Here is a 27,116-nt window from a genome sequence, read left to right as displayed (position 1 = left end):
ATACTTCATCCTGCTCTGAAAACAAACAGTAAGTGATAACTCATTTATTTAAATGTGAACATTTTATTTGTCAATCATTTTTATTTTGCCAACGGTAAAATTATATATTTAACAAATGTACCCATGATTTTCGAACTTTATGGATAGTTATTGAGACAGTGATCTTGAATTAATTCTACTCTCACTATGTCAAGTTGAAACAAATGCATTTTTTACATCTCATTCTAAAATGGATAATAGAAATAGTTCCCGTGTTTATGATTTTGAAACAAGTATACTAGAACTATATTGAATAGAAAACAATGTAAAATATGACAATTTGTATATACTGTATATTCTTCCATGTTAGTGATTTTTACTATGAACATACTGTATACTGTTGTATATTAACACAGGAATTGTTAAAATAAGGATAGAGTGTCTCCATTGAGCTACAAAATGTTTGATTTTCCCAGTTGAAACTATGTTTTCCTTTCAATGTGCATTGATTTGGACATCATAATTGGTTGAAGGTTAATTTCTGCCATTACGTAAGAACTTACCAGGACTTCCCTGGTGGCTCAGTGGTTAAAAATCTGCCTGCCAATGCAAGGGACACGGGTTTGAGCCCTGGTCTGGGAAGATCCCACATGCCACAGAGCAACTAAGCCCGTGTGCCACAGCTACAGAGCCTGAGCTCTAGAGCCCGCGATCCACAACTACTGAGTCTGTGTGCTACAACTATGGAAACGCCTAGAGCCCGTGCTCCACAACAAGAGAAGCCACCGCAATGAGAAGTCCACGCACCGCAATGAAGAGTAGACCCTGCTCGAGGCCACTAGAGAAAGCCCGCACGCAGCAACGAGGACCCAACGCAGCCAAAATAAATAAATATAAATAAATAAATAAAAGAACTTACCATTGGCATAGGTTAATTAACTCTTATAGGCCTCAATTCCTTCATCGGTAAAACACCACCATACCTGCGAAGGTAAGAGAGTGAAATTAGACATTGTATTTTGCCCTACACTGTCAGTAAATGTTCATTCCTCTCCCTTTGCTAATCACACTATTGAGAAGAAAGGCAATACATGGAAGAGGTACCAACTATCCACTATTTACACATCAATAAGGCCTGAGAAGTACTGCAGATAAATAGTTTAGAATTTTCTTTTCCTCCAAGAATTTGGGGGTAGCAATTGCATAGGAAGACAGTTAATCTAGGCAGTATTCCTTTAATTTACAAAGTGAGTAATTTTTATATGATGAATGGTGGGGAAGAGAATATGAATGCTTCCTAAACTTCATGTTCTTTTTGCTTCATCTAAAGGAGCAAGGATTTTTTGACACATTGAGAAAGCACAATGTGGGCAACCCAATGCTGAGTGTCTTTTAAAAAGTTAATGAAGGGACTTCTTTGGTGGCGCAGTGGTTAAGAATCCACCTGCCAATGCAGGGGACATGGGTTCGAGCCCTGGTCCAGGAAGATCCCACATGCCAGTTGCAGAGCAACTAAGCCTGTGCACCACAACTACTGAGGCTGTGTTCTAGAGCCCATGAGCCACAACGACTGAGCCTGCGTGCCACAACTACTGAAGCCCGCGCACCTGGAGCCTGTGCTCCACAGCAAGAGAAGCCACCGCCATGAGAAGCGCACGCACCGCGATGAAGAGTAGCCCCCGCTCGCCACAACAAGAGAAAGCCTGTGCACAGCAACGAAGACCCAATGCTGCCAAAAATAAATAAACAAATAAAATAAATTTAAAAAAAAAAAAAAAAAAAAAAAAAATTAATGAAGATATTAAGTAACCTTTGTACCCAATCATGGATTCAGCAAATTCGAACAGGCTAGATTTTCAATATATTAGTTCTATTTGTATTTTTTTCTATACTTGGAAATTTGAAAATATAGACAAGTGTAAGGAATAAAATAAACATAACTTCTAATGCCTCCATTGGAGAAATTACTACTACTAAAGTATTTGTACATTTCTGTGTAATCACAACCCTGAAATCTTGATTAGAGTTGTGTATAAATAAAAGGACAAGAAGTCTACTTTTCATAAACAAGAGGAAAAGAACTAAGAAATGGTATACACTGAAAATAAACTTTGCCCTAAAATTGAAATGAATAATCAATGCAAGATCCTAATTAACTGTGGCGAAATCTGTTTTCTTCCATATTTTCTTTCTGATGGGCTTAGGAGCAATAGAAGTGGGCAGAAAGAAGTGGTGTGCCCCTCACCTTTATAGGTATAATTCAAGTGCAACAGTCAAGTTCTTCAGCTTATTTTTTATTGTCCCTATCAGAGACAAGGTTGGTTCTATTATGATTCTACTGGCACCATATGACAGTCCTCTCTTGTTACATTACTTATAAATTTGGGAATCACGGCTCCTTTGAGATAACCAAGATCATTACATTAGTTCTTCCCTCCTAGTTAGAGGTCCATGTACTACATGTTTCAATGTAGACCTTTGTTCTCTTTGACTTACTTCCTAGCAATGGCTTCACTCCCAGTTGTGCTGTTTCTGGCTGCTGTGCTGCTACCATCTTTCCCCACCGAAGCAAAGGTAAGGTTAAAGTGGAAAAATCTTTCCAGAGCTATCCAGGCAGCTCTGTGGGATGGCAAGGCACTTTGAGAGCGGAAGTAATGAGAGTGTCTAGTACATCACAGAGTACTCCTTGGTAGCTCAGAGCACTTAACGTAATTATCTAGATGAAAGTTCAAGGATGAGCAGTCCAGTACAGCAGCTATCTGTCACACATGGCTATTAAAGACTTGAAATGTGGCTTTTCCAAAACAAGATGTGCTGTAGGTATAAATTACACACCAGATTTCAAAGATTTAGTCCAAAAAAAGAAACATATTGCATTATTTTTATATGGAGTACATGATATTTTGGAAAATTAATGCATTAGGTCCTTAGGGCTGTTGTAGGAAATTAACACAAGTTTGGTGGCTTAGCCCAATAGAAATTTATTCTCTCACAGTTCTGGAGACCAGAAGTCTGAAATCAAGGTATCAGCAGGGCCATGCTCCCTCTGGAGGATCTAGGAGGGAGTCTGTTCCATGTCCCTTTCCCAGCTTCTGGTGGCTTCCACCAATCCTTGGCTTGTGGCTACATCACTGAAATCTCTGCCTCCATCTTCACATCACCTTCTCCTCTTGTGTCTCTTATAAAGATACGTGCCATTGGATTTATTTTTCATTCAGTATTGGCCCCTGTCCTTAGGAACGTACAAGTAGGCAGGAGAAATGGATGCGCAATGAGATCATGGTGATAAAATGTGGTCAGACCTATGTTCACAGTATTTGCAGAGCTTTGAAGGGGACTCAGTATTGGGGGAGCAGAGAATGACTTATTCCAAGGTGTCAGGAGAAGATCAACCAAGGACCCTGTCTATTCAGACTTACACTTCAAAATCTTACTCATGCTGGGACTTCCCTGGTGGCACAGTGGTTAAGAATATGCCTGCCAATGCAGGGGACACGGGTTCATCCAGGAAGATCCCACATGCCACAGAGAAACTGAGCCCGCGTGCCACAACTACTGAAGCCTGCACGCCTAGAGCCCAAGCTCCGCAACAGGAGAATCCATCACAATGAGAAGCCTGCACACTGCAATGGAGACCCAACACAGCCAAAAATTACAAATAAATAAATTGATTTTTTTTAAAAATCTTGCTCATGTAACATCAGCCTTTTGTGTAAATTTAGGCTATCAAATTGCTAGACCTTGTGGGAGCAATTCACACACCCTACTCCACCTCCAGGTTTAGGACCCATCCCCCCCAACACACACACACACACACACACACACACACACACACGCACACACAAAGATACACCAAAAATATCAGCAACTGATTTAATACCTTATCAATTATATTTCTGTTTCTAAAAGGAACAAAGTCAGCAATAGTCCATTCACTGGATGGCTTTGCTCCCTCCAAATGGCCTTGGAGATTTTTTAAATGGGGTCTTTTGAGCGACCCTATAAAATCTACCTATAACAGGTAGAATCACCCATAGCCAACATCATTCTCAATGGTGAAAAACTGAAGCCATTTCCACTAAGATCAGGAACAAGACAGGTCGCCCATTCTCATCACTATTATTCAACATAGTTTTGTACGTTTTAGCCACAGCAGTCAGAGAAGAAAAAGAAACAAAAGGAATCCAAATCGGAAAAGAGGTAAAACTGTTACTTATTGCTGATGACGTGATACCATGCATAGAGAATCCTAAAGATGCTACCAGAAAACGACTAGAGCTAATCAATGAATTTGGTAAAGTAGAAGGATACAAAATTAATGTACAGAAATCTCCTGCATTCCTATACACTAATGATGAAAAATCTGAAAGAGAAATTAAGGAAACACTCCCATTTGCCATTGAAACAAAAAGAATAAAATATCTAGGAATAAACCTACCTAAGGAGACAAAAGACCTGTATGCAGAAAACTATAAGACACTGATGAAAGAAATGAGAGATGGAACAAACAGATGGAGAGATATACCATGTTCTTGGATTGGAAGAATCAACATTGTGAAAATGACTCTACTACCCAAAGCAATCTACAGATTCAATGCAATCCCTATCAAACTACCAATGGCATTTTTCACAGAACTAGAACAAAAATTGCACAGTTTGTATGGAAACACAAAAGACCCCAAATAGCCAAAGCAATCTTGAGAAAGAAAAACAGAGCTGGAGGAATCAAGCTCCCTGACTTCAGACTATACTACAAAGCTACAGGAATCAAGACAGTATGGTACTGGCACAAAAACAGAAATATAGATCAATGGAACAGGATAGAAAGCCCAGAGATAAACCCACGCATATATGGTCACCTTATCTTTGATAAAAGAGGCAAGAATATACAATGCAGAAAAGACAGCCTCTTCAATAAGTGGTGCTGGGAAAACTGGACAGCTACATGTAAAAGAAAGAAATTAGAGCACTCCCTAACACCATACACAAAAATAAACTCAAAATGGATTAAAGACCTAAGTGTAACGCCAGACACTATAAAACTCTTAGAGGAAAACATAGTAAGAACACTCTTTGACAAAAATCACAGCAAGATTCTTTTTGACCCACCTCCTAGAGAAATGGAAATGAAAACAAAAATAAACAAATGGGACCTAATGAAACTTCAAAGCTTTTGCACAGCAAAGGAAACCATAAAATGATGAAAAGACAACCCTCAGAATGGGAGAAAATATTTGCAAATGAAGCAAATAACAAAGGATTAGTTTCCAAAATTTACAAGCAGCTCATGTAGCTCAATATCAAAAAAACAAACAACCCAATCCAAAAATGGGCAGAAGACCTAAATAGACATTTCTCCAAAGAAGATATACAGATTGCCATCAAACACATGAAAGGATGCTCAACATCACTAATCATTAGAGAAATGCAAATCAAAACTGCAATGAGATATCACCCCACACCAGTCAGAATGGCCATCATCAAAAAATCTACAAACAATAAATGCTGGAGAGGGTGTGAAGAAAAGGGAACCCTCTTGCACTGTTGTTGGGAATGTAAATTGATACAGCCACTATGGAGAACAGTATGGAGGTTCCTTAAAAAACTAAAAATAGAACTACCATATGACCCAGCAATCCCATTACTGGGCATATACCCTAAGGAAAATTATAATTCAAAAAGAGTCATGTACCACAATGTTCACTGCAGCTCTATTTACAATAGCCAGGACATGGAAGGAACCTAAGTGTCCATTAACAGATGAATGGATAAAGAAGATGTGGCACATATATACAATGGAATATTACTCACCCATAAAAGAAACGCAATTGAGCTATTTGTAATGAGGTGGATGTACCTAGAGTCTGTCATACAGAGTGAAGTCAGAAAGAGAAAAACAAATACCGTATGCTAACACATATATATATGGAATCTAAAAAAAATGGTTCTGAAGAACCTAGGGGCAGGACAGGAATGAAGACACAGACATAGAGAATGGACTTGAGGACACAGGGAGGGAGAATGGTAAGCTGGGATGAAGTGAGAGAGTGGCATGGACATATATACACTACCAAATGTAAAACAGTTAGCTAGTGAGAAGCAGCCCCACAGCACAGGGAGATCAGCTCTGTGCTTTGTGACCACCTAGAGGGGTGGAACAGGGAGGGTGGGAGGGAGATGCAAGAGGGAGGGGATGTGGGGATATACGTATGCATATAGCTGATTCACTTTGTTGTACAGCAGCAACTAACACAACAATGTAAAGCAATTATACTCCAATAAAGATGTTAAAAAAATAAAACAGGTAGAATCATTTTACTAGAATACTGAATGCACTTCAACTGAACCTCAACATTCTTTCTCTAAATACCTTCTAAATATATTCTTTCTCTAAAAACAGATACCATGTCAGGTCAAAGTTCCCCTTAAAGTCTACGATGAGTCTTGAGGTCCGCTCTTACCCCACTGCTGCAGCCTGATTGAATGTGGATGAATCTGTCTTCATGTTCTTATTGTACACCTTTGTACACAATATTATAAAATATAAAACATTATCACTTGTATGTCTAGAAAAATCACACTGAGAGTTCCCTTGAAACTAGAAATTGGCATTTGCGGCCTCAGAGGAGTTTTTAATTTGTCATGCCGTGAATTCCATTCCCATTCTCAAAACTTCAAACTACTTTTTTCCTATTTGTCGTTGCCTTGGTTCAGTTCATTGACAGTGCTTAACAACTCATAGTGGCTTGAACTGAACACTTTGTAAAGTCATCTCAGAGCCCTTGAATTAACTTATTCACTCTTAAATGCAATTTTCAAAAATGTTTAAAAAAAAAACCCTAATTTTATTTCCCTGTAGGATCCATCCTTTACTGCGCTGTTAACCACTCAAATGCAAGTCCAAAGAGAGATTGTAAATAAACACAATGAACTAAGGAAATCAGTCTCTCCACCTGCCAGCAACACGCTAAAGATGGTAAGAAGCAAGAATATAAATAAAGTGGTGTGAACCAGCAGTGGTAAGAGCCGGCAGCTAACTGGCATCTCTTAAGACTCTTGTGGCTTACAAAGTTCTGTCTCTATTTTTCTACTTCATTTAGCTCTGTCATGGGCAGGGCAGAAATGAATTTTCCTTTATAATAGTTAAACAACTTGTCAAGATTACAGGGCTCTTAAGCTGGGAAGGCAGAATTTAGAAGCCAGATCTTCAGACATCAAATGTGAAGGTGTGGGCTTCCCTGGTGGCGCAGTGGTTGAGAGTCGGCCTGCCGGTGCAGGGGACGCGGGTTCGTGCCCCGGACCGGGAGGATCCCGCGTGCCGCGGAGCGGCTGGGCCCGTGGGCCGTGGCCGCTGGGCCTGCGCGTCCGGAGCCTGTGCCCCGCGACGGGAGAGGCCACAACAGTGAGAGGCCCGCATACCGCAAAAAAAAAAAAAAAAAAAAAAAAAAAAAAAATGTGAAGGTGTTACATTTTTGGTTCACTATCTTCCCTAGTCGAAAATAAGAAATCTCCTATCCTTCAGGATCAATGCCATTTAGGGTAAATAACAGCCCATTTCCCAGGGAATAGTCCATAAAAGCTAGACATCTCCCATGTGGACACAGTGGGCTACAAATGGAATTGGCAATAAACTAGGTCAGCGTATTACTACTGAAATATAGTCAGACTGTCTCACATGTTAGTATTTAGAGCAGCAACATTATTAAAAATCTTAGGTGTGGCTGCTACGCTATCATAGTCAGATAATATATTAGGTATTTCTCTCGTTAGACATACCTGTGGACTTGTCTTTGTGTGGAAATTGGCACTGGGACAGATAAAGACACACACACACACATACACACAAACAAAAAGGTACTTTAATACCAATGACAATTAGATAATACATCTACAGAAGTTTTAAAGTAATGCAAATCAGCCTACCAATCAGATTTTAAAGCATATACTTCATTGGAGTTGAATCTTTGTGTATTTTGTTTTTCTTGCGACATTTAGGAATGGAGCAGAGAAGCAACAGCAAATGCTCAGAAGTGGGCAAACAAGTGCACTTTAGAACACAGTAATCCAGGTGACTGGAAAACCAGTATGTAAATGAGTCAATGTTTGTTGAATAAATGAGCAAATAAAATATTAGACAAATAAAATAGGATAGACCATTCTGGGGCATTGTAATCAGAAGACTTTGTGAATAAATGTTGCTTACATGGCTGTACTTTTAAAATTAAAGTATCTGTATAGAGAGAGATACGATAAGTACTATTTCATGCTTGTTGATTATTTACATTATGCAAATTATTTCTTAAGCAGCATCTCATTTGTTCCTCTTGATGAGCTCATGGTGAACAGGTCATGCATAATCATTTTCCCGATTTTAAAGATTAAAAAGTAAGGATGTGGAAGGAATGAATTATGCAAGAACACAACTGGTAGGAGTATCATATACTGGAAAGTTAACCAGGCTTCCTGATTTCTCACCCTTTGCCCTTTTTGTGATATTGTGTAGCTGTATGGTGTTTTGAAATTAGATTATTTTGCATTCACAAAATGTGTTAAAATATGTTGAACTGTTCCTGAATTTTACTCTAAAAATATTTAAGTTTTTTTTAATCAGGATGAATATTTTGGGTGTGTTGATTCATTTTTTAAAGTTTTGATAACAAATTTTCAAGTATTTTTTATAGACTGTGTACCTATAATGCATAGAATAATATATTAGACTCGAAAAAACGTGAAGACGTATCTTACCAAGGATCATAAAAGCCATGAGAGAAAAAAAACTTGTATTCACAAACCTTACATAAAATGTTTTACATTATCAAGCATGATATACACATAGGTACGCCCAATTTAAAGGTAGTGAATAACTTACCTGTCATTTCAGTAGAATTGTTCTTGTTTATATTGTTGATGCAAACATTATGATGAAGTTACAACAGGAGGCGACTGTGTTCAGTAGAACATTGGAACAAATGGTCTTAAAGATCCAAGTCTACTGTTAGTTTCTAAGTTTCTGTCTTTCCTTATTAAAGGAGATATCCAAAAACATTTTATACTTTCTTTAAGCAGCACGTAAACATTATATTTCAAGTCACCAAAACGTAAATATTAAGAGAGGGCTGAAAAGGGTAACGTTTCTGGACCTCAAGGCACTTCTTTCTTCTTTAAATTAATTTTACTGTGGTAAGAACACCTTTTTTTTGTTTTGTTTTTAAAAAATTTTATGCTGCTAAGAACACTTAACATGAAATCTACCCTCTCAAGAAATGTTTAAGTGTACGATACAATATTGTTGATTGTAGGTGCCATGCTGTCCATCAGATATCTAGAAATTATCTTGCTTACCAGAAAGTTTATGCCCATTGATTAGTAACTCCCCATTCCTCCTTCCCCCCAGCCCAGCAACCACCATTCCACTCTTTGATTCTATGAATTTGACTATTTGAGATACTTCATACTGATAGAATCAGGCACTCGTTTTCTGTGACTAGCTTATTTCACTTAGCAAAATATCCTCAAGGTTCATTCATGTTGCTGCATGTTGCAGAATTTCCTTCTTTTCTAAGGATGGATGATATTCCATTGTGTTTATATACCACATTTTGTTTATCCGTTCATCTGCTGATGGACATTTAGGTCATTTCCACATCTTGGCTATCATGAATAGTGCTGCAGTGAACATGAGAATGTAAATATCTCTTCAAGATCTTGACTTCAATTCTTTTGGATAAATACTCAGAAGTGGAATTGCTGGATCATTTTGTAGCTCTACTTTTAATTTTTTGAGGAACCTCCCTACTGTTGCCTATAACAGCTACACCAGGTTTTATTCTCACCAACAGCGTACAAGAATTCCAATTTCTCTTGCTGTCTTTTGTTTTTTGAGAACAGACATCCTGACAGGTGTAAGGTTATATCTCATTGTGGTTTTGATCTGCCTTTTTCTGATGATTAGTGACATTGAGCACCTTTTCATATACCTGTTGGTCATTTGTACATCTTCTTTGGAGAAATGCTGTTCAAGTCCATTTTGCTCAAGGAAGATTCTTAAGTCATTTCCTCAGGCAGCCCCCAGAAAAGATGGATCTCTTGACAGTCCATCCAATTCTTTCCCTCCCCAGGGAGAGGCTAAGAGCTGGAGTATTTTGTTTGTTCACTCTGTGCTGAACCAGGAAGGGAGGCTATGGCAACTGCCACCCCAAATATCTGTCTCTGTTCTCACTAGCCGCAGGCAGCGAGCTTATGCTAGGTCTTGATAGCATTCCAAAACAGGCAAGTCAGGAGCCAGTCCTTCAGGCAGCCTCTGGAAAATGTGTGGCATCAGATGACCAAACCAGCTTCTTCCCTCTCCAGGGAGAAGCAGGCAGCTGTGGTTTTTGTCGGCTTGCTCTGTGCTGAGCTGGGGAGAAGGGCTATGGCATCTACCAATCCAAACTGCCATCTCAGTTGTCCCCCAGGAAACAAGATTGCGCTCCAGGACTGGCAAGAAACATGCCAGTTCTTTGGGTAGCCCCAGAGAAACTGGACCACTGGACACATTGATCAACTCTGCCTCCCAGGGGAGAAAGGAAAACAATGAAAGGATTTTTCATTTGCTTGCTCTGTGCTGAGCCAGAGGGAGGAGTTATGGTGTCTAGCAGCCCAAACACCATCTCCACTCACCACCTCCAAGACTAGCAAGACAGAAGCCAGCCCTCTGGGGTGTCCCCTTGGAAACGTGGGGTTGCTGGACACATGAGCCAACTCTTTCCCTCCCCTGGAGAAGCTGGGAGTTAGAGGGTCTCTTCCTGATTGTATAGCACGGTGCTGAGGGTAGGGATTCTCGCAAGAGGGTTTTCCAATCTCCCTAGAGGCTTCAGTGAGTCTGGTTTCATATCCCTCAGGGTCAGGAAGCCTTTGGTTTTGTTTTTGGATTTCTGACAAGGGCAATTTGTTCGTGAATTGTTGCTGAATCAGTGTGTGTATTGGGGAAAGGAGAGTCCAGGGCTTCCTACCTCACCATTCTGCTGATGTCACCCTCTGCAAGGTCCTTCCTGCCTAACTCTCTGAGGAGACATTATGACTCCTTAGAGAGTTATAACTGTAAGTTATAATATAACTGTAAGTTATATATAACTCTCCTCAGAGAGTTATAACTGTAAGTTATATAACATTAAATAACTATAATGTCACATTGTGACATTATGACTCATGGATTAAGGGAAGAGCTACAAGTTTTGAACACCTTCCTGATGTCAGTTGACTCTTGATTGGGACTCTTAAAGACTGCCCGTAAACCTTTTTTTTCAAAGTTTATGCAAATTCATAATCATAAATATTTATTCTGGCTCCTATATGTGAAAAATCTCTGCTGAGGGTGGGTAAGAGGAGAGAAAAAATAAAATTTGGTTGTTGCCTTTCGTACGCTAACAATACAAAGCTGAGAGCACACACATTATACCTGTAAAGAATTTAGCATGAAAAAGAATGCATCTTTGACAATCCACAGGGAGAAGGATTTTGTTTGGTTTGGTTTTGATTTTTATTGAAATATAGTTAATTTACAATGTTGTGATAGCTTCAGGGGTACAGCAAGGTGATTCAAACATACATATATATATATATTTTTACATTCACTTCCATTATAGGTTATTACAAGATATCGAGTATAGTTCCCTGTGCTACACAGTAGGTCTTTGTTAGAATAAATTCTTCTCAACCTATTCGAAGTTTGCATATTGTGGCCAGCCCAGTGGGCTAGGTAGATCTGTCTTCTATTCAGCTTTACAGGAATGGAAGCATCTTTTTCATGTATTAACAGTTAGCAAATACAGGCACTGAGTTTGAAGGGCAACATCCTTGTGTTCATGTAGTTGACTTCTCTTGCCACGGCATGCTTTTTTGTTTTCTTCATGAATGATCTGTTCACACTTAGGTACAAAATGTGGTGAGAATCTCTACATGTCAAGTGACCCTACTGCCTGGTCAGATGCAATCCAAAGCTGGTTTCAAGAACACCACAATTTTGTCTATGGTGCAGGACCAAAGAGCTCCAGTGCAATTGTTGGACATTATACCCAGGCAACCAGAACAAATGAAAAACTTCTGCCACAAATGCTCTAACAGAGAAAGCTTCTCCAAATGATGACCAACACCAATGTTCAATCTGGGGGAAGGGCTTGAGTATGATAGAGTCCTGGCGTTTGGCTGGTATTTCATCTAGAACTGTTGTCTTTTTTTTTCCATGGGCTGCAAAATTCTTGGCAGGGAAGTACACCCTGTACTTTTCCAACATTATAAATGGATACATGAAATTTAATATTTTTAAAGTTTGTGACTTTGTTTCAGTAATTTAAATATTTCCATAAGGTGTACGGCTACAAACTATAAGTCACTTTTTTTTCTTTCTTTTTAAATATTTGGCTGCGTTGGGTCTTTGTTGGTGCACACAGGCTTTCTCTAGTTGTCGTGAGCGGGGGCTACTCTTCACTGCAGTGTGCGGGCTTCTCATTGCAGTGGATTCTCTTGTTGTGGAGCATGGGCTCTAGGCACGTGGGCTTCAGTAGTTGTAGCATGCAGGCTCAGTAGTCGTGGCACGTGGGCTTAGTTGCCCCGAGGCATGTGGGATCTTCCGGGACCAGGGATGGAACCCGTGTCCCCTGCATTGGCAGATGGATTCTTAACCACTGCACCACCAAGGAAGTGCCAAGAATCACTTTTTTGTTTTACATTTGCTATTATTTGTTTTCCCCTCTTCCTTAATGTGCTCTTACATATTTCCTTATGCATTTGTAGCTTGTTTGGTACTCATCTTTCCGTGTTGGATGTGGAATTGCCTACTGTCCCAATCAGGAGAGTCTAAAATACTATGTTTGCCAGTACTGTCCTGCGTAAGTATATACTAAAGTTTAATACCAATAATTCCATCGGCAATTTAATATTTTAAAATAATCTTACATTTACCCAATCAAAATAAAAAAGCATATTTTAATAAAGAGAAGGGATAAACCTTTGGAAATACTGCTTAAGGTAAGATACCTTCAACTTATCAGAGAAGAGACCACGTTCTCATTTCCAAGAGTAAAATCTGAAACTCTCTTTCCTCAATTATGAAGTCATGTCTTTTCTCTCAATTGCCTTTCCCCAGGGCTCAAGGTTATTCTCTGGGCATGTGTAATATGCATTTCTCTAGACTTGATGTCATCAGTTCTCACTAATTTCACACCCTAGGTGGGTGGAAGCTTGATGGTTAAGCAAGAGGCAGTAGTGGAGTGGAAAATAAGGGATAGTAAATTGTGATTTCAGCCCTTTCTGCTGAAACGTTCCTATTCTTACTTATCTTGAAAACCATATACGTTATTATCATCAGAAATGATTCATTCTTCTGGGTCTCAAAGGTTTTTCAAGAGATCTTTAATATATGTTAGAGTCCAGAAAAAGGAAACATCTTAAGCTTTTGTTTCTCAGAAGTTTTCACCAAGAACTCCATAATGAACAATTCCTTACAGTCTTTATTTGTAACAGGAAACATGCTCTTTCATTAAGCAAAACGTTTTAAGTTCTCCACAACAAATCCTATGGATAAACTAAAGACCTAACCTCAACATATCTGCTAGTCTTAATTTCTTTTAAAATGTGAAGTTCTTTACCACTACAGGCAGGGAGGCCCCAAACGAAGCCTCATATAGGATTTATTTGGTACTATAGATGACCCAGGGATATGGGTCTCCAGTTTGAGAAATATGACCTCCAAAGTCATTTTCCTGAAAACAGCTATTAGAGTTTAGTAGAAAGAATAGATAGGTCATTTGGGGAAGGATAACACGGGCCTAGGAAGACCCTGAGCTCACCTCCTCCCATGCACACACTGAATCTACACCTACATATAAAGAAATTGCCCCCAAAGCTGATTTAACAGCTTCTGCAGATAGAAGGACCACATAGAAATTAGTAGGAAAGATGGAAACACTGTATCCATGGGAACCCCACCCCCATTTTAGTGATCTGCAGTAGGAGGTATATAGCTGAGGGGCTTGAGAACAGACTCACCTGCCCTGGGACACAGCAAAAAAAAAAACCCAGCAATTTAAAAAGCATTCAGACTATTCAGAAGGAAAATCCATCTACTAACCTGAGAGCTTCTTCCAAATGAACAGGGAACTGCTGGAGCCCTCCCCAGAGTCGAAGGCACCAGCGAGCACCATTGTTTGGTCCCCCTGGGACTCCCCCCAGTACACACCTTCCCCAGCTGCAGCCCTAGCCATCCCACCAAGGCAGCCGTAAGCACAGTGCTCCCCAGGGACTTCCTCTAGCCTGGCCCATTCCAGCTCAAGCTGTTCTGCTAAAGCCACCAGTCACAAGCAGTCACAAGGGATGCTCTTACACAAGGCCACTCCTTCAAGACCGAGAGCAGTAGCTGTTTAGCCTAAATCATAGAAAAAAACCCAAAATTTAGCAATTATACTCCAATAAAAAATTTTTTTAATAATAATAAAAACAAAATTCAAACAAAATGAGGAGACAGGAATATGTTCCAAATGAAAGAACAGAATATAACCACAGGAAAAAACTCTAATGAAATGGAGATAAGTAATTTACCTGATAGAGTTCAAAGAAATGGTTATAGGATGCTCACTGAACTAGGGAGAATAATGGAAGAACACAATAAGAATTTCAGCAGACTTAAAAAATAAAAGAACCAATCAGAAATGAAGAATATAGGAACTGAAATAAAAAATACACTCAAGAGAATCAATAGCAGATTATATGATACAGAAGAACAGATAAGCGATCTGGAAGATAGAATAGTGAAAAATCACCCAATGAGAACAGCAAAAAGAAGAAAGAATTTTTTTTTAAATGAGGAGAGTTTAAGGTACCTCTGGGACAACAGCAAGCTACCAACAGCTAGGGGTCCCAGAAAGATAAGAGAGAGAAAGGAACAGAAAACATTAAAAAAAATAATGCCAGAAATCTTCCCTAACCTGAAAAAGGAAACAGACATCCAGGTACAGGAAGCTAAGAGAGTCCCAAACAAGATGAACCTAGAGTTATACCAAGACATAATTAAAATGGCAAAAGTTAAAGAGGAAATTTTTAAGGCAACAAGAGAAAAACAACTAATCACACAAAAGAGAAACCCCATAAGACTATCAGCTGGTTTCCAGGAGAAACTTTATAGGCTGGAAGGGAGTGGTAGGATATATTTAAAGTTCTGAAAAAACAAAAACAAAAAAAGCTTACAACCTGGAATATTCTGTTCAGCAAGGTTAGGTTATCATTCAAAATTGAAGGATAGATAAAGAGTTTCCCAGACAAGCAAAACTAAAAAAGTTCATCATCACTAAACTGGCCTTACAAGAAATGTTAAAGGGTCTTCTTTAAGCAGAAAAGCAAAGGCCACAACTAGAAACAGAAAACACATATGAAAGAATAAATCTCACTGGTAAAGGCAAATATATAGTAATGGCAGTGGATCAGCCACTTAAAAAGCTAGTATGAAGTTTAAAAGACAAAAGTGCTACTATCAATTGTAACTGCAACAAGTAGTGAAGGACTACACAAGGTAAAAAAATGTAAAATATGACATAAAAATCATAAAACAGATGGGGGTAGTAAAAATTTAGTGCTTTTAGAAAGCCTTTGAACTTAAGTGACTATCAGCTTAAAACAGCTATAGATACAGACTGATATATATGAACCTCATGTTAAGTACAAAATAAAAACCTACAATGGATACACAAAAAATAATGAAAAAGAAGTCCAAAGCTAACACTAAAGGAATCCATCAAACCACAAGAGATGTACAGATGGTAACTGGAATTACTGTGGTGATTTCATAATGTATAAAAATATCAAACCACTATGTTGTACACGTGAAACTAATAGAATATTGTGTGTCAAGTATAACTTAATAAAAAAATTGATAGATCCTTGGAGAATGCATCCAAACTCACTGCCTGGCTGTGAGAGGGGAGGCATCGGGAACCAGGCATCTGGAGTGAGAGCTGAAGTGAATAATGAGGAAAGCGGGAGTGACAGCACCTCCAGAACACTTTTGTGTCTACGTCACAATCTTTCCAAGGGCTACCACATGGACAGCCATGTTCTATGCAGGAAGACAGATTCAAATACATCACTTTGGGTCCTTGCCTCCCTTGACACTACTGAGACTTGCATTCCCATGTGTTTTCTGATGAATTAGATAAATTTAACAGCCAATAGGATAATCATCATCGATGAGTTACAAGTTAGTCACTGTAATTGACTACACCCAGGCTATTGGCGTTTATCAAAACTTTTTAATCTCACTTTCCTTTTTCGGTAAACATAAAAATCACGCACTACCTCTAGAAACTCATAAACCTTCCCCAGCTCTCCCTGACCCACAAATACACACACCACAAACTAGTTAAATAGCACAATGCCATCTCGAAATTAAAAATATATATATTGGAGCTTTACTGTCCCTAGTTCATATTAGAAGAATTAGGGTATTTATCCTCTTTCAAATATAAAATTATATTGCAACATTGAGTATTCTTTTTCGTACTGCAACCTCCTGCCCCCAGGATCTTTCCCCATCTCTCAAAGTGATATATTTATCCCTAGCCAGCTCTCTGCGGGGCACGGCCTTACCAATCTGACCAAGTCTACTGGGAGATGAAAAGTGTATTGCTGCAAAGAAGTTATCTGGATGCTTTAGACTAGTTATGCCAATGTAGCTACCCAGCATGAAGAAGTAGAGTCAAGGAGATGGGTCGATGTGTGTGAAGTATTTCCTTAATTTGGATGTTACGTAAATTACATGTGGGGGATTGTAATTTTTCAGATTTGTTTTGTAGTTTTTTTTTGGTTTTTTTTTTGGCCTGGTGGTGCGGCTTGTGGGATCTTAGTTCCCCGACCTAAGGGGTCGAACCTGGGACCACAGCAGTGAAAATCCAGAATCCTAGCCATTGGACCGCCAGGGAATTCCCCTCAGATTTGTTAACAGAACTAAAAACGTTACATATATACTTATATACATTTAGTGATTGATGTTGCCCTTGGCAACTAAACAGTAAAGTGAAAAATATTTGACAGTGTGTATTTTACATTACAGTGGTAATAATGTGAGTAAAAAGAGTACCCCTTACCAACAAGGAACACCTTGTGCCAGTTGCCCTGGTAACTGCGACAGTGGACTATGCAATAAGTTTGAAGGGATTAACTTGCTATTATAATCAAGAACTGATGTTTAATTTTCTTTTTATGGATAAAGAAATCTCCCAAAGTAACCAATTTAAATAACATCTTTATGCCAAGACAAAACGATTACCCAACAGAGTGTGTTTAAGTAAACATTTTACACATTTCAATAACCTACATATTCTCTGTAATGAAAAGAATACAGGCATACCTCAGAGACGTTGTTACAAATCACTGAAAGAGAGAAAATATGGCTATTAAGCGAGTCACACAAATTTTTGGTTTCCCAGTGCACATAAAAGCTATGTTTACACTATACTGTAGTCTATGAAGTGTGCAATAGTATTATGTCTAAAAAAAAAAACAATGTACATGAAATTAAAAATAATGCTTTTGGAAAAATTGCACCAATAGGCTTGCTCAATGTAGGGTTGCCACAAACCTTCAATTGTAAAAAACACAATATCTGCAAAGTACCGTAAAGTGAAATGCAACACAATGAGGTATGCCTATATTACCATATGTAAGATAATGAAACATCTAGCATCCATTTGTTTCTGTGACGTCGCAGAGCTCATTAATAACTATACATTCATGCTTCTGATAATTTCATCAACGTTAGTATCATTACACCAAAGGTAGTATTTTGAAAGCATAAAAATGTATAAATCTAAGGATGTGAGACCACATTGTGTCTCAGTCTATACAGGCAAACTGAATGTTTCTTTTGTGCAAATGAGTTCCTCATGCTGAGTACTGCATTTTTTTTCTAAAGTATAATTGGAAGCATGGTGATCAACATAATAAATGATCACTTGCCCTATAATTTACTCATGGTTTTGTGCACATTTTTAATGACAAAGTCCAACCTGTATATGATATGGGTTCATAGAATCCATAAAGATATTGTTGCAAAAGGAGGGAATAAAATGTCATATGTGTCATTTCTAAACCTGTCATGATCTGAAGTAAAAATAGCTGTTGGTTTTTTATAGTTGGGATACTTTTATTAAAATTATTATGGGGCTTCCCTGGTGGCGCAGTGGTTGAGAATCCGCCTGCCGATGCGGGGGACACGGGTTTGTGCCCCCGTCTGAGAGGATCTCACATGCCGCGGAGTGGCTGGGCCCGTGAGCCATGGCCACTGAGCCTGCGCGTCCGGAGCCTGTGCTCCGCAACGGGAGAGGCCACAACAGTGAGAGGCTCGCGTACCGCAAAAAAAAAAAAAAATTATTATGAACAATAGAGTTGACTCATTCCCTGAGATTTTTACCTTTCAAATGCATTCACCTTTAGTCAGCATTCTTTCTTACTGAATTATAGAGCTATAATTCAGAATACTGATGATGTCAAAACTATAAATTAACTAAAGGAAAAAAATCAGCTAAAAAAACATGGAATAGGCTTCCGGGAAGATGGCGGAAGAGTAAGACGCGGAGATCACCTTCCTCCCCACAGATACACCAGAAATACATCTACACGTGGAACAACTCCCACAGAACACCTACTGAACACTGGCAGAAGACCTCAGGCTTCCCAAAAGGAAAGAAACCCCCCACGTACCTGGGTAGGGCAAAAGAAAAGAGAATAAACAGAGACAAAAGGATAGGGACGGGACCTGCACCAGTGGGAGGGAGCTGTGAAGGAGGAAAGATTTCCACACACTAGGAAGCCCCTTCGCGGGAGGAGACTGCGGGTGGCGCAGGGGGAAAGCTTCGGAGCAGCAGAGGAGAGCACAGCAACAGGGGTGTGGAGGGCAAAGCAGAGAGATTCCTGCACAGAGGATCAGGGCCGACCGGCACTCACCAGCACGAGAGGCTTGTCTGCTCACCCGCCAGGGCGGGCGGGGCTTAGAGTTGAGGCTCAGGCTTCAGTCGGAGCACTGGGAGAGGACTGGGCTTGGCGGCGTGAACACAGTCTGCAGGGGGTAAATGCGCCACGGCTAGCCGGGAGGGAGTCCGGGGAAAAGTCTGGACCTGCCGAAGAGGCAAGAGACTTTTTCTTTCCTCTTTGTTTCCTGGTGCGCGAGGACAGGCGATTAAGAGCGCTGCTTAAGGGAGCTACAGAGACGGGCGCGAGCCGCGGCTAAAACAGCGGAACCCAGAGACGGGCATGAGACGCTAAGGCTGCTGCTGCCGCCACCAAGAAACCTGTGTGTGAGCACAGGTTACTATCCACACTCCCCTTCCGGGGAGCCTGTGCAGCCCGCCACCGTCAGGGTCCCGGGATCCAGGGACAACTTCCCCGGGAGAACGCACGGAGTGCCTCAGGCTGGTGCAACATCATGGCGGCCTCTGCCGCCGCAGGCCCGCCCCGCACTTCATGCCCCTCCCTCCCCCGCCCCCCCGCCCAGCCTGAGCCAGCGACCTACACGCAGAGGCGGGGCCAAATCCAAAGCTGAGCCCCTGGGAGCTGTGAGAACAAAGAAGAGAAAGGGAAATCTCTCCCAGCTGCTGCAGAAGCAGCGGATTAAAGCTCCACAATCAACTTGATATACCCTGCATCTGTGGAATACCTGAAGAGACAACAAATCATCCCAAATTAAGGAGGTGGACTTTGGGAGCAAGATTTATGATTTTTTCCCCTTTTCCTCTTTTTGTGAGTGTATGTGTATGCTTCTGTGTGAGATTATGTCTGTATAGCTTTGCTTCCACCATTTGTCCTAGGGTTCTATCCGTCCATTGTTTTTTCTTAATAATTATTTTTTATTTTAATAACTTTATTATATTTTATCTTACTTTATTTTATTTTACTTTATCTTCTTTCTTTCTTTTTTTCATCCTTCCCTCCTTCTTTCCTCCCTCCCTCCTTTCTTTCTTTCTTTCTTTCTACTTCTACTAATTCTTTCTTTCTACATTTTCTCCCTTTTATTCTGAGCCGTGTGGATGAAAGGCTCTTGGTGCTGCAGTCAGGAGTCAATGCTGTGCCTCTGAGGTGGGAGAGCCAACTTAAGGGCACTGGTCCACAAGAGACCTCCCAGCTCCACATAATATCAAATGCTGAAAATCTCCCAGAGATCTCCATCTCAACACCAGCACCCAGCTTCACTCAATGACCAGCAAGCTACAGTGCTGGACATCCTATGCCAAACAACTAGCAAGACAGGAACACAACCCCACCCATTAGCAGAGAGGCTGCCTAAAATCATAATAAGCCCAAAGACACCCCAAAACACACCACCAGACGTGCACCTGCCCATCAGAAAGACAAGATCCAGCCTCATCCACCAGAACACAGGCACTAGTCCCCTCCACCAGGAAGCCTACACCATCCACTGAACCAACCTTAGCCACTGGGGACAGACACCAAAAACAACGGGAACTACGAACCTGCAGCCTGCAAAAAGGAGACCCCAAACACAGTAAGATAAGCAAAATGAGAAGACAGAAAAACACACAGCAGATGAAGGAGCAATATAAAAACCCACCAGACCTAACAAATGAAGAGGAAATAGGCAGTCTACCTGAAAATGAATTCAGAATAATGATAGTAAAGATGATCCAAAATCTTGGATATAGAATGGACAAAGTGCAACAAACATTTAACAAGGACCTAGAAGAACTATAGATGAAACAAACAATGATGAACAACACAATAAATGAAATTAAAAATACTCTAGATGGGATCAATAGCAGAATAACTGAGGCAGAAGAACGGATAAGTGACCTGGAAGGTAAAATAGTGGAAATAACTACTGCAGAGCAGAATAAAGAAAAAAGAATGAAAAGAACTGAGGACAGTCTCAGAGACCTCTGGGACAATATTAAACGCACCAACGTTTGAATTATAGGGGTTCCAGAAGAAGAAGAGAAAAAGGGACTGAGAAAATATTTGAAGAGATTATAGTTGAAAACTTCCCTAATATGGGAAAGGAAATAGTTAATCAAGTCCAGGAAGCACAGAGAGTCCCATACAGGATAAATCCAAGGAGAAATATGCCAAGACACATATTAATCAAACTGTCAAAAATTAAATACAAAGAAAACATATTAAAAGCAGCAAGGGAAAAACAACAAATAACACACAAGGGAATCCCCATAAGGTTAACAGCTGACCTTTCAGCAGAAACTCTGCAAGCCAGAAGGGACTGGCAGGACATATTTAAAGTGATGAAGGAGAAAAACCTGCAACCAAGATTACTCTACCCAGCAAGGATTTCATTCAGATTTGATGGAGAAATTAAAATGTTTACAGACAAGCAAAAGCTGAGAGAGTTCAGCACCACCAAACCAGCTTTACAACAACTGCTAAAGGAACTTCTCTATGCAAGAAACACAAGAGAAGGAAAAGACCTACAATAACGAACCCAAAACAATTAAGAAAATGGGAATAGGAACATACATATCGATAATTACCTTAAATGTAAATGGACTAAATGCTCCCACCAAAAGACACAGATTGGCTGAATGGAAACAAAAACAAGACCCATATATTTGTTGTCTACAAGAGACCCACTTCAGACATAGAGACACATACAGACTGAAAGTAAGGGGATGGAAAAAGATATTCCATGCAAATGGAAACCAAAAGAAAGCTGGAGTAGCAATTCTCATATCAGACAAAATAGACTTTAAAATAAAGACTATTAGAAGAGACAAAGAAGGACACTACGTAATGATCAAGGGATTGATCCAAGAAGAAGATAAAACAATTGTAAATATTTATGCACCCAACATAGGAGCACCTCAATACATAAGGCAAATACTAACAAACATAAAAGGGGAAATCGACAGTAACACATTCATAATAGGGGACTTTAACACCCCACTTTCACCCATGGACAGAACATCCAAAATGAAAATAAATAAGGAAACACAGGCTTTAAATGATACATTAAATAAGATGGACTTAATTGGTATTTATAGGACATTCCATCCAAACACAACAGAATACACATTTTTCTCAAGTGCTCATGGAACATTCTCTAGGATAGATCATATCTTGGGTCACAAGTCAAGCCTTGGTAAATTTAAGAAAGTTGAAATTGTTTCAAGTATCTTTTCTGACCACAGCGCTGTGAGACTAGATATAAATTACAGGAAAAGATCTGTAAAAAATACAAACACATGGAGGCTAAACAATACACTACTTAATAACAAAGTGATCACAGAAGAAATCAAAGAGGAAATTAAAAAATACCTAGAAACAAATGACAATGGAGACACGACGACCCAAAATCTATGGGATGCAGCAAAGCAGTTCTAAGAGGGAAGTTTATAGCAATACAATCCTACCTTAAGAAACAGGAAACATCTCAAATAAACAACCTAACCTTGCACATAAAGCAATTAGAGAAAGAAGAACATAAAAACCCCGAAGTCAGCAGAAGGAAAGAAAACATAAAACTCAGATCAGAAGTAAATGAAAAAGAAATGAAGGAAACAATAGCAAAGATCAATAAAACTAAAATCTGTTTCTTTGAGAAGATAAACAAAATAGATAAACCACTAGCCAGACTCATCAAGAAAAAAAGGGAGAAGACTCAAATCAATAGCATTAGAAATGAAAAAGGAGAAGTAACAACTGACACTGCAGAAATACAAAAGATCATGAGAGATTACTACAAGCAACTCTATGCCAATAAAATGGACAACCTGGAAGAAATGGACAATTCTTAGAAAGGCACAATCAGCCAAGACTGAATCAGGAAGAAATAGAAAATGTGAACAGACCAATCACAAGCACTGAAATTGAAACTGTGATTAAAACTCTTCCAACAAACAAACGCCCAGGACCAGATGGCTTCACAGGTGAATTCTATCAAGCATTTAGAGAAGAGCTAACACCCATCCTTCTCAAACTCTTCCAAAGTATAGCAGAGGGAGGAACACTCCCAAACTCATTCTACGAGGCCACCATCACCTTGATACCAACACCAGACAAGGATGTCACAAAGAAAGAAAACTACAGGCCAATGTCACTGATGAACATAGATGCAAAAATCCTCAACAAAATACCAGCAAATAGAACCCAGCAGCACATTAAAAGGATCATACACCATGATCAAGTGTGATATATTCCAGGAATGCAAGGATTCTTCAATATACGCAAAACAATTAATGTGATAAACTATATTAACAAATTGAAGGAGAAAAACCATATGATCATCTCAATAGATGCAGAGAAAGCTTTCGACAAAAGTCAACACCCATTTATGATAAAAACCCTGCAGAAAGTAGGCATAGAGGGAACTTTCCTCAACATAATAAAGGCCATATATGACAAACCCACAGCCAACATCGTCCACAATGGTGAAAAACTGAAAGCATTTCCACTAAGATCAGGAACAAGACAAGGTTGCCCACTCTCACCACTCTTATTCAATATAGTTTTGGAAGTTTTAGCCACAGCAATCAGAGAAGAAATGGAAATAAAAGGAATCCAGATCAGAAAAGAAGAAGTAAAGCTGTCACTGTTTGCAGATGACATGATACTATACATAGAGAATCATAAAGATGCTACCAGAAAACTACTAGAGCTAATTAATGAATTTGGTAAAGTAGCAGGTACAACATTAATGCACAGAAATCTCTGGCATTCCTATACACTAATGATGAAAAATCTGAAAGTGAAATCAAGAAAACACTCCCATTTACCATTGCAACAAAAAGTATAAAATATCTAGGAGTAAACCTATCTAAGGAGACAAAAGACCTGTATGCAGAAAATTATAAGACACTGATAAAAGAAATTAAAGATAATACAAATAGATGGAGAGATATACCATGTTCTTGGATGGGAAGAATCAACATTGTGAAAATGACTCTACTACCCAAAGCTATCTACAGATTCAATGCAATCCCTATCAAACTACCACTGGTATTTTTCACAGAACTAGAACAAAAAATTTCACAATTTGTATGGAAACACAAAAGACCCCGAATAGCCAAAGCAATCTTGAGAACGATAAATGGAGCTGGAGGAATCAGGCTCCCTGACTTCAGACTATACTACAAAGCTACAGTAATCAAGACAGTATGGTACTGGCACAGAAACAGAAAGATCCATCAATGGAACACGACAGAAAGCTCAGAGATAAACCCACGTACATATGGTCACCTTATCTTTGATAAAGGAGGCAGGAATGTACAGTGGAGAAAGAGAGCCTCTTCAATAAGTGGTGCTGGGAAAACTGGACAGCTACATGTAAAAGTATGAGATTAGATCACTCCCTAACACCATACACAAAAATAAGCTCAAAATGGATTAAAGACCTAAATGTAAGGCCAGAAACTATCAAACTCTTAGAGGAAAACATAGGCAGAACACTCTATGACATAAATCACAGCAAGATCCTTTCTGACCCACCTCCTAGAGAAATGGAAATAAAAATAAACAAATGGGACCTAATGAAACTTCAAAGCTTTTACACAGCAAAGGAAACCATCAACAAGACCAAAAGACAACCCTCAGAATGGGAGAAAATATTTGCAAATGAAGCAAATGACAAAGGATTAATCTCCAAAATTTATAAGCAGCTCATGCAGCTCAATAACAAAAAAACAAACAACCCAATCCAAAAATGGGCAGAAGACCTAAATAGACATTTCTCCAAAGAAGATAGACAGATTGCCAACAAACACATGAAAGAATGCTCAACTTCATTAATCATTAGAGAAATGCAAGTCAAAACTACAATGAGATATCATCTCATACCAGTCAGAATAGCCATCATCAAAAAATCTAGAAACAATAAATGCTGGAGAGGGTGTGGAGAAAAGGGAACCCTCTTGCACTGTTGGTGGGAATGTAAATTGATACAGTGACTGTGGAGAACAGTATGGAGGTTCCTTAAAAAACTAAAAATAGAACTACCATACAACCCAGCAATCCCACTACTGGGCATATACCCTGAAAAAACCATAATTCAAAAAGAGTCATGTACCAAAATGTTCATTGCAGCTCTATTTACAATAGCCAGGAGATGGAAACAACCTAAGTGTCCATCATCGGATGTATGGATAAAGAAGATGTGGCACATATATACAATGGAATATTACTCAGCCATAAAAAGAAACGAAATTGAGCTATTTGTAATGAGGTGGATAGACGTAGAGTCTGTCATACAGAGTGAAGTAAGTCAGAAAGAGAAAGACAAATACCATATGCTAACACATATATATGGAATTTAAGGGGAAAAAAATGTCATGAAGTACCTAGGGGTAAGACAGGAATAAAGACACAGACCTACTAGAGAATGGACTTGAGGATGTGGGGAAGGGGAAGGGTAAGCTGTGACAAAGCGAGAGAGAGGCATGGACATATATACACTACCAAACGTAAGGTAGATAGCTAGTGGGAAGCAGCTGCATAGCACAGGGAGATCAGCTCTGTGCTTTGTGACCACCTGGAGGGGTGGGATAGGGAGGGTGGGAGGGAGGGTGACGTAAGAGGGAAGAGATATGGGAACATATGTATATGTATAACTGATTCACTTTGTTATAAAGCAGAAACTAACACACCATTGTAAAGCAATTATACTTCAATAAAGATGTAAAAAAATAAAGTCAAAATACAGGAGTTCAAAAAGGCAAAAAAAAAAAAAAAAACCATGGAATATTTCTACCTCTGCTGAGTGCTATATTAGCTAAGGAGCTTGGAATTTATCCTATTAGCAATAAACACTCAATTGAAAGGTTTTCAGCAAAAGAGTGACAAGGTCAGAATCATGTTTGATAAAGAGCTTTCTAGCAATGGTAAGTAGAAACTATTGGATGGAAGTCAGCAAGAAAACTATTGAAAAACATGGATTAAAAAGAAATTGAATGTCTTGACCTCATTACTGGGAAAATGAATGAAGAACAATGGACAGGGCTGAGAGACAAGAAGTAGAATAGCCAGTGTTTGTTACCAGTGCTGGTTGGTGCTGGTCAGAAGTAGAAAAGAAGGAGTTCAGATTGATTCAGTTCCTGGCCTGAATGACTGAGTAGTCAGGGAACCATTCCCCTGGGATTGTGGGAGGGGAACAGTCACCTTGGATCCATTGTGGGTAACAGAATGAGTTTAGTTTGAGATTTGTTGGGTTTGGGGTCCCTGGAGAACATCCAAAAAAGAAACATTAGAAAGCAAGAAGGCATATTATCATTGTTTTACATCTCTATCTTCCCACTGGAATTACTTTCTCCTGAAAGAGAAAGCATTGGTGTCTGAGGCAGTGTGTCCAATAGGATGAAATGATAAGGATGTTCTCTATCATCATGTATCTTACAAGTAGCCACTAGTCACACGTGGTCATTGAACACTGTGGCTGGTAAGATTAAGGAACTAAATTTTTAATTTCGCCTAACTTAAAATAATTTAAGTTTAAATAGCTCTATGTGTGTAGTAGCTCCTCCCATATTAGATTCTGTAGGTATTTTACTCTCTTTGCTAAGGGAGAAAAATAGGTCAATTCATTTTACAAACATGTCACCAAGTTCAAAATAAAAAGTGATGGATTAATCAGTGATCTCAACTAAGGCACCTCGTATGTCCCTCAAGAAGTGAAAGGCCCCTTGTGGTGTGACACTGACTTGTTTGTCCAATCTTACCCACTCATACACTTTGAATATATGGATTGTTTTGTCGTTACTGAGAAAAATGATAATGAGGTAACTCATCTGTTTTTGTTACAGCCAATTCTTGTGAGTATGAAGATCTCCTTAGTAACTGTGATTCCTTGAAGAAAACAGCTGGCTGTGAACATGAATTGCTCAAGGAAAAGTGCAAGGCTACTTGCCTATGTGAAGGCAAAATTTACTGAAATGCCCAATTTGCACTGTGCAGGACTAAGTGGAGAAAATCTGCATCATTTAGTTGACACATACCAAGAGGGAAATTGTAGGCATGTTAGTTACAAATTTGATTCCAAACAGTAAGGAACCTTTTTCTCCAGGATATTTACAGAGATCTCTTTCATACAATGATTTACAAAAGTAAGCTAGTCTATGACAACAACTTTGGACTGATACAAATTTGTCACCTTACATTTAATT

At 39.3% G+C, this 27,116-nt stretch overlaps 1 protein-coding gene across 1 annotated transcript; it reads left to right on the top strand.

Annotated features, from left to right (window-relative positions):
• On the top strand, window positions 1–26,884 carry CRISP2 (cysteine rich secretory protein 2). Its single transcript, XM_032649392.1, has 8 exons — window positions 1–28; window positions 2,483–2,553; window positions 6,839–6,955; window positions 7,975–8,062; window positions 11,891–12,036; window positions 12,751–12,845; window positions 17,057–17,145; window positions 26,757–26,884. Exons 2-8 carry the CDS (start codon window positions 2,485–2,487, stop codon window positions 26,882–26,884), a joined length of 732 nt encoding a protein of 243 aa, XP_032505283.1. The 5' UTR covers window positions 1–28; window positions 2,483–2,484.
• The last annotated feature ends 232 nt before the right edge of the window (window positions 26,885–27,116 follow it).

Source organism: Phocoena sinus, chromosome 11 (genome assembly GCF_008692025.1).
Source record: "Phocoena sinus isolate mPhoSin1 chromosome 11, mPhoSin1.pri, whole genome shotgun sequence".
Classification (NCBI taxonomy): domain Eukaryota; kingdom Metazoa; phylum Chordata; class Mammalia; order Artiodactyla; family Phocoenidae; genus Phocoena; species Phocoena sinus.
The sequence above is the reverse complement of the archived record's forward strand: the minus strand, read 5'-3'. Positions and strand labels throughout refer to the sequence as shown.